Source organism: Cynoglossus semilaevis, chromosome Z, assembly GCF_000523025.1.
Source record: "Cynoglossus semilaevis isolate Cse_v1.0 chromosome Z, Cse_v1.0, whole genome shotgun sequence".
Classification (NCBI taxonomy): domain Eukaryota; kingdom Metazoa; phylum Chordata; class Actinopteri; order Pleuronectiformes; family Cynoglossidae; genus Cynoglossus; species Cynoglossus semilaevis.
In genome coordinates, this window is record NC_024328.1 from 6135431 (window position 1) to 6144885 (window position 9455).

The window sequence follows — 9455 nt, forward strand, 5'->3', positions numbered from 1 at the left end:
GAAAGGACAAGCCACAATCACATCCAGGCACAGCCTGTCAGGACTCTGAGCTCATTAGAACCTCGCACACACTGACAGGGCAGGAGGCAGATATCTCACTCCAATATATCAAGACAGATGGAATGTCACGAGGGACAAGGGTCTACGGATAACACAGACACTGACATGCATTCCTAATTGTGACAAATGTCACAAATGATTAAGGAAAATCTAATGACATGTCAGAATGTGCCAGAGGTGGAGAATATAGGTGCAGTGACAGCCTTCAATTATGACAGGCGTTGTCCCAAGTCGATGCAGAGACAGGATCGATATTCTCTTTACACAAAAAGATCTGCGGAAATAAATAAACTTAAGGGCAATTAACTTTCCACACTTCAATGAGAGTTAAAAAAAGGAACATAAGCACTGTTAACTAAACAGATTCAGGTTTTGTCATTAAGGAAACAGCCAGTCTATTCCATCTGTTCAGCTAAATTGTATGCAACAATATAAAAGCAGCAGCCGACAGAGCGTTTGACAAATGGAACTGGAAGAAGGTTATTACACTTAAACAAAGGCTTCAAACGTCAGTTTATAGTCTTAGACTTTTTTACTGTCTTCTTTCTTTTGATCAAAAACCTACCACACAAGTCATTGTTGTAGAATAAAATAAACAATCACAGTTTAGGGTGTTTGTTTTTTTTTTACTTTGTTTTTGTAAAGTCAAGGTAACATCAGTGCCACAGTGGCTGAGCCTGTTTTCTTATAGTCACACAACTAACATACAAAACTGTGTTTCAGACAGAAGAAAACACAATATAATTTATAAAATAATCCAACAAAATGAAGTCAACGCCCAAGGCAACATGTTCCCAAGAGCAGTCGAAATCGAATCCCAGCGGTGCGATTTAGAACAGCGCTATTATAGTGTTTGTTGATGTTTAAATAGTTAATGTTTTGTTTTAACCCCACAGTTTCTTCCTGTCTCACTGTAAGCAACGGTGTGTTGTAATATGGTCATTTGTTCTTGTCGACTGTGGGAGCCGTGGCATTTCTGCAAGAGACCTCATGGACTGGTAAATGAAAGTGTTCATTGATTTTACAGTTAGCTAATTTTCCTGTCGCTGCAGCTGTCATGCACACAGATGTTAGCGGAGCAGACGGCTGCTCTGTTTTCCAGATTCAACATATCGATAAACAGATCACAAGAAAATCTATAACCTGCCACTGGCAATTGGCTATATTGGACTGGAATTTACAAAGGAAAGAAGAAGTTTGGGGTTCTGGTTTGCTTCAAACACACACACACACGCACAAGCACGCACACACATAAATATAAATCTATATATACACAGTGTATATACATACACACATCATTGTGGGGGTAAGAGGAGGAGGGGGCGGAGTTTGCAGGGCATCAAATGAGCTTCAACCTTTATAAGTGTTGACAGAAATCTGCTTGCTGGGAAATGTTGTGCAATCACAACACAAGTCAGCAGAGCAGAAGAGAACGGGGCAGGTTGGGGGATGGTGAGCAGTTTGTGCAGTAGACACACGGTGGGACTTGGACAGGTCATGTTTTTAATGAGTGACTTTAAAGGTGATTGCCACCAGAGGGTAACAGTAAAGAATGGAAAAAGACAGAGAAGAAAGTGGACATCATCATTACACTGTCCACCAGGCTGGATAAGTCACCTAAACCGCTCACTTCTATTCTATTCATATATTATTTATCATCATTTACTTAATACGAAAAATATCTCAAATAATTTCAGCGCTTTGTCACCTGCACAATATTTGATCTAAGATGCATAAAAATGTATATAATTATATTATCATCCAAGAAGAAAAATTTGAAAATAATGACAAATGAAACCCAAACCCACTCATGGAAAATAAATCAATAGCTATCTTCCTTTCAGAATCAACAGATTCAATTAGTGTTGATAAAATCAAAGTAGTTTCCATTTAGGGCACAGTCAGTTTGCATGCATGGATGTGTGTGCGTGTGTGTGTTTACGGAAAATAGAGGGTGTGGACTTTATGTTTTTTCTCTGCTTATTTTAGAAAACATTTGTGTGTGCTTTAATTTAATTTGCTCATAAAATCAGAGAGCCAAGGCTGTAGTATAATGTAAACAGAAAAACAGATCCACTACCAACTGAACTTAACAACACAGTTATCTGACACTTGATTAAATATTGAAGACAATTAGAAAAGAGGCTTTAAATGTAAACGTGATATAAAAAAAACAGCAATCGGTTTATTGTTGGTCAGTAAACACTTTATACTTAGATCATATTCAAATTCACTACTGCTGCTGTAAGAGAAAAAAAAAATTAAACTACCTAATATAGCTAGCGTCCTTTTAAAATAACATATACAATATTCCAGACATTTGCATCCAGAGGCAGTAACGTAAAATTAATTTCAAAATTGGTCTGAAAAAAAATAAAAATAAAATATATTTCTGCATACACACAGTCTAGATAAATAACAAAACGTAGTGTATAAATGTAAACTTCCAGTGACAATTACTGTTGTCACATGAGCTGAACTGTCAAATCTAAAATGAGGGCAATTGAAAACAGAAAAAACACAAATAACAGTGGTGTGTTAAATCCCTGTGCAAGAGCAGAAAATACAAAAAGTGATGACATTTACAGCTTTACTTAGTGACCATTTAATTTTTTAAAGAGAAATCAGAAAATAAAACTATAACTGAATAACCAACGTCATTACTGTACAGAGGCAATAGTTAAACTACAGTGCATAGAAATGTGTGCTGGGACATACAGTAACACTGCACAAGGGATTCACTTGAACTTCAAGATAAGACTATTTGACAATTTGACCATAACTGAACCAAGATCCTCTGGTACAAGCCCATAAAGTACATTCAGCCTTATTATATTACTGTAATATTTACTTTTCACCCTCAGGGGTATTTTATTATTTAATTCTGGTAAATCATACACGTCTACAGAATTACAGTAATCCCTGCAGTTTTGGGATTATTAACTAATTTGTCAAACGTTACTTTGCACTGGCCTCGACCTCTACAAGCAGGTGCTTCTCACTGAACTAACTGTTCCCTGGGGAGGTGCAGCCAGGAGGCTAATGAAAGCAAGCAGGCTAAGTACCAAAAGCTGATAGAGCAGTGCTAGAGGGCAGACTGGAGAGCTCACTGTGTGCCCATTGAAAAGGTCGTAGAGCCGGCTTGGAGCGACTTAGTAAGGGTACAGAGTGATAGTGAAGTAGACACACAAAGATGTGTTCCATGTATAAGGTCTGAGTATTCAGAGCACACTTGTGTCCAGCCTTGGCATTTTAGTCTTTCCACATGTCGTGTTGTCAAAAACTGTATATACTTTAAAAAACTTTACTTTTATTTTTACCTTTAAATATTAAGTATTAAACATGAAGAGAAATCAGATTAGTTACACATACATCGTGTCCAACATGAATCTATCTTGTGATTTTTTTTTTCTTGGACACAAAGATATTAATATATAGAATTAACTTACCTTTTCTGTGATAATACGATCCACGCACTGTTTGCCCGTCAAAGGCAGACTGCATTTGTCCAAAATTTTGTGTTTTCCTCCCTGAAGCAGAAGAGGATTTTGAAAACAATTGTGTAAAATTGTCTACAATGTTTTCAGCACAGATTAATCCTAAGTCAAAATGAGAAATGAATGCCTTCCTCCGTAAACATCCACAGTAAAATATACATATATCCATTGAGTTCATATAAACGGCATTGACAGGATAGTACATAGTATTTACGGTATATATACAGTATATATACATATATGCAGAATCATAATGAATATAAAGCAGTGAAAAAGTTAGTATTTCTCACAGTTAAACAGGTCCCTAATGTCAAGGTCCACAGAACATGGATTCAATAAATGAGCTGTTCCTGGAAAAACAGGTTCCATCCTGGCACTCAATTCAAAATAAGTTAACGATGAGTCAACAGGAAACTGTTTTGTGAAGAATCTCATTAGAAAAAGTCTTGCTGTTACAGTCACATTTAGCAAACAATTAAAACAATCATCATTATAATCACTCATGGAACACGTCATCATCATGGAAGCAGATGCAGCGAAGGCAACAACCTGTATGAGGAAACTAATGGATTAAATTGAGCTAGATCACTTTTGGGTAAGAACAGACAGGGCGGCAGATATACAATAGTACAAATATGTTTACTTTTCATACCTTAGCTGAGTGTTCCATGGTGACCACCACCTTTGTTCCAGCACTGGCCACCAAATCCATAGCTCCTCCCATGCCCTTCACCATCTTACCCTGAAACAACGATTTCAGGGTTAGGGTTAGTGACTGAGGGTTCTACCTAAAGCTGTGAAACCACAGCATTGATTTTGTTTAAAGCTGAAAATTATTATTTGTTTTCAATCAACTAAGCAATCAACAAAATTACACAAATGATCTCCTTTTTTCCTCCAGACATCAAAAATATGCCTTAATTATGAAGTGATTAACTTTTACCTGTGTTTCCATACCATACCTGTCATTTAACAACATAAATCACATTCTTAAAAAGTAAAACTTACTTTTGCCATAATCCAATATTATCACAATATAAAAAAGTTAAAGAGAAAGATGTGAATTGTAACCAGGTATATAAAAATAAATAAAATAAAAATAGGCCTATTGACCTCAACAATGTGAATCTACATAAACAAGCAATTTATCTGTGATATTATCACCTAAACAAACTGTCAACTGGGTAAAAAAAAATCATCTTTAACTTTCTCATTGTTCCCAATCAGACGGTTTCCAAATAAGGCTGACGTGCAGATATACCCTGGGGGATAATGGCTGAGTAACTGAATTAAAACCCCATTTGCTCATCAATCATGTGAACAGCCTGCTTTGCTTTCTGCTGAATAACCAGGGGATATACATGCCAAGTGTGGTGCATCATAAGGATGGTGTCTGCCTCTGGGGAGGACAGCTGGATGGAGACGATATCAACAGAGAGATGGAGGGCCAGAAGAGAGGAGACGTGGTGGAGGAAGTAAGGAAACCACAGGCTGGGTATATGGGAGAGGCTCTGTTCACTTCACACACTTTTATATTATATCTGACACACAGCTAACTTGATGCAATGGAGAGACTCTTTTGCATCTGTGGCACATTGCAACAAAGGTGCTCATAGAGTGCTTATATGATTATTTGATAAACCACTTATTTAATAAGATTGATTGTTGTCGTTCACAAGCCTGTCGGCATCAACTGTGAAAGAAAAATGGAGGATGCTTCCTCTCTTAGAGGCTAGGGCTGCAAGGTTAGGACACAAAAGAATACCCAGGATGAGACACTAGCCTTTGGCAGTCCTAGTCTCAAAAGCATAAGTGATTAACTATAATGATTATCTAGTTCCAATTTAAACCAGTAATTTACTAGTTTAAAACCAAGGCCTGTTAACTTAAACATAAGGCAGAAATACCCACAGGAATTGAAGAAAGTCACGCACAGAGATCTTCTTCAACAGCTCACTCTTTCACAGATTTTTTAGTATTTTCTTGTTCGGCCTCTCACTGTTGCTAAGACGACTGAAGACATTTTTGTTGCAGAAATAAATTATATTTTTCCGACCGATTGAACAAACTTGGATAATTTCTTATGGCACATTAATGTGCCCTAGCACCCTTTTGTTTACAATGTCAAGCCTGTGTTGCGAGGAAGCGGTGGGCAAAGTTATTTTAAGAAAATATATTAGGTTATTTTCCCACTCCCTGCTGCAGTAAAAAAAGACCTTGTTTTTAAAGAAAGGTTTCTGAAACTGGTGTTGGAATTACTAGTCTAAAAAACTGTAAAAAGTCTAGTTTTAATACTTATCAAAACAATATGCCTATTAGATCATAACAAAAAAGTGTAAAATTAAAAGTGGGAAGCTACTGCAAATGTTTCATAGCTGAATAATAATCACCACATTTTTGTTTGGAAATATCAGCGATGAGACAACAATATTACCATCACAAGTTGTATTACCTTGTCATTATGTACAAAAGGACCCTGATATTCTACATGAGAAGAACGGGAACTCACTATTACGAGTTGACTGTCTGAAAAAAACGTCTTTTTCTTTCGCCTTTGTCCCTTTTTTCAGGGGTTGCCACAGTGAATCATTGATTTCCATCTCTCCCTGTTCTCTGCATCTTCTACTCTGATTCCAACTCTCTGCATGTCCTCCCTCACTGCATCCATATATCTCCTCTTTGGCCTTCCTCTTTGTCTCCTACCTGGTAGCTCCATCTCTAACATTCTTCTACCAATGTATCCACTGTCCCTCCTCTGCACATGTCCAAACCATCTCAATCTGGCTTCTCTAGCTTTTTCTCCAAACCTTCCTGTCTGTGTTGTCCCTCTAATGACCTCATTCCTGACCCTGTCCATTCTTGTCACTCCTAAAGAGAATCTTAGCATCTTTAACTCTGCCACCTCCAGCTCCTCCTCCTGTCTTCTGCCTATTGCTACTGTCTCTAAACCATACATCATGGCTGGTCTCACCACTGTCCTGTAAACCTTTCCCTTCACCTTAGCTGACACTCTTCTGTCACAGATCACTCCTGACACTTTTCTCCAGCTGTTCCATCCTGCCTGTACTCTATTCTTCACCTCTCTTCCACAGTCTCGTCTGCTCTGTCTGAAAAAAACTACTGTATTTTAAATTGAAGGGGAACTTATAAGTAAGTAACATTTGTAATGTGCTGCTGCTCAAAAGACATTTGTGTTGAATGACTATCCTGGTAATGTTTGCTCTAAATGTCCGTTATCTGAAAATGCACTTTGGAATAAGTATATTTTTGGCTAAGGGGTTGTAGTGTTTTATAATATGGTCTTTTGGGGCCTACTCACACTCATTAAAATAACATTCTTTGGTCATATTTGCCAAAATAGCATTAAAATCTAATCATTTAATTAACACTAGCTCTGAAGATATTAGCCTGCTGGTTGCACTGAAGCCCCACAGGGTTTTTAATTTCCTCTGATATGATTGTGTCCATTTTCCTGCTGTTAGCCTGTCACCTTAGGGAGAACCGTGACACCTGGTATGAATCCTTTTAGTAAAAGAAAATGTGATTTTTAAAAAACAAATGATAGTGTGATATACTGCACTAAATGATTTGACAGAGTTTACGAAAAGCGGAAGAGGAAATGTTAAAAAAAACATAAAAATCATACCCAAAAAAAGTAATACAATTCCACTTAATGTGAACATTTTCATCAATTCGTCACTGTTAATTTCACAGTTAATAATATCACTGCTTCTCATTACAGGTGGTAATGAGAATATTTCTCATGCTATTTCTTACACAAATTTTTTTCTCTTTCCATTTTCCTTTTTTTTTAACTGGCTTATTGAGCTGTGTCGTGGAAATTAATCCTTTCCTGGGGCAGATATGAAGTAACCTACACAGGCGATAATTAAATATGGAAGATGCAAGTTGAGAAACATCTTCTCTAATAATGTTTTAGTGGGAGAGTGGGAGATAATTTTCTGTTATATCAGGTAACAAAGAAGCAAACCAAAGAAAGCACACAACTAAGTTAAAGCTTTGCTGCTTTAGCACCAAACATTACAGCAGATTACATAACAGAATGTACAGTAGAAATGTAACTGTATTACTGTATGAGACTCTCAGGCCCAGTATGATATAGAAGCAAAGAAAAACAAGGGTCAAAGGAGGGGTGGTGATCGTAAATGCCGTGGTCAACTTCCAGCAATATGAGAAAATAAACTACATTGCAAACAGTCCCAGGGTTCAAATGCACAGCTAAAAAAGAAGAAAAATGCTCTGTTATATGCCTTGTGTCTCAGGATTCTTGAAATCCTCCAGAGGAAACCACGTCTGCTTTAGAGGACAAAAAAAAAATATCGTTATTTACCGGCCCTGGACCTGCAACAAGTGGAGGTCCAGTGACTCCACCATTGTTCAGGCTGCAGGGCACACAAAGCTCTTCACTAAGAGATTAAACAGCTGGACCTGCGCTACAACATGGTATTTATATCTGTCCAGTAGCAGGTAGCCTACACATAACACCTGATTCTGGTTACATAAGATGTCAAGCTGGAACACGCAACAAGTATTCAGTGCAGCTTACAACAGAACACCACATTTCTCAGAGCAACTTTTGAGCTAGAGTTTATCCTGTGCATCACAAATGTTCAACAGCCAACGAACAAAGTTTCCTTTTCAGCCACTAGAATCTAGGGCTAATGTTTTTAAAATATTGTCATCATCATCATCATTCTTTTCTAAATATGCTGCTGTGGCAATAGGGCTGCATTATATTATTTTCATTGCCATGACAACAGAACAGCAGCTACTCATTTGTTTTGCGAGTGTTCACTTTCCAGCAGTAAAAACAACACAGAGAATGACCCCCTTCACAATACAAATGTTCCCACTTACCCACGGGCTTCATCTCCATCTCTCTCTTTCTAATTTTCTGACAATCTCTGCTGTCTGATACAAACCACTATTTTTTTTAATAACATAGCAATGCACTGCAGCCATCTTTTGTTACCCAGACAACTAATGACAAGAATCAGAAGGAGAACAGACTGACAGAAAAACAATGGACAACTTCAAAGTAATTGGAAAAACATAACCATGTAAAGTGTATGAACAGGACACACAGGGGACTAATAGGTAGTTAATTACAGCAGATCTGACAGCAGACTAAATGAAAATGATGCAGACACTAATAGGCCCTTTTATATGCGTACATGTCACATATACAAGGGATAATAAGCAGGAATAAGAGACTTTCACAAATATGAAATAAAGTTTTTTCAAATGATGCCATGGCCTGGTGAATCTAAGAAAGAAGAGAACCAAAGGTTCACAAAATGAAAACATATGTCTGAGCAAAAAAAAGAAAAATCTAATTTAAGTTCAAGTGCCTGCACAGGGTTTCATAACCCTGACTTATAATGTATTTTTTATGCATTCATCTATAAATGATTACTTCTTTGAATTACTTATTATTGGTTCTTTTTTTAAATCCCTTTTCCTGATTTCCGTTGTTCTTTTTGTGAGGTTTTTAGGCAAAGTCATGGTCAAGGAACAATCATTTCAGGACCCTTAACTGGAAAATGTTTATCTGCATTTTGCATATTTAAAGTGTTAAAAATCCACAATAATGCTGAGAATACTGTGTTCCGGACTCCCACGTAAAACATTTCCAATTTCACGCAATGTACCCATCTTTAGATTGTGAATAATTTTCATTATCACAGAAGGTGGAGAATTTAATTCTCTTTATCCATTCAAAAGAGGGGATAATGAAGATTGAAGCGTAGGTGAGGACAAAGCTCATGAAGCAATGAGAAAATCCCTGCTTCAGCAACTATCTCTATGTACATTGTAATTATATGGATATGACTAAGTACAATGGCAAAAGAGTCATGAGGGAGGAAGTGATGGTTT

The 9455-nt window shown here is 37.1% G+C and overlaps 1 protein-coding gene across 1 annotated transcript in view; it reads right to left on the reverse strand.

Moving 5' to 3' along the window:
- Positions 1-9455, reverse strand: part of oxct1a (3-oxoacid CoA transferase 1a) — a 30612-nt gene that overhangs the window by 2905 nt on the left and 18252 nt on the right. Inside the window, exons 15-16 of the mRNA XM_008336043.3 lie at positions 4210-4299; positions 3510-3590 (exon numbers count right to left, since the gene is read on the reverse strand). Coding sequence (XP_008334265.1) covers positions 3510-3590; positions 4210-4299 — 171 coding nt within the window. The remainder of the gene's footprint in view (positions 1-3509; positions 3591-4209; positions 4300-9455) is intronic.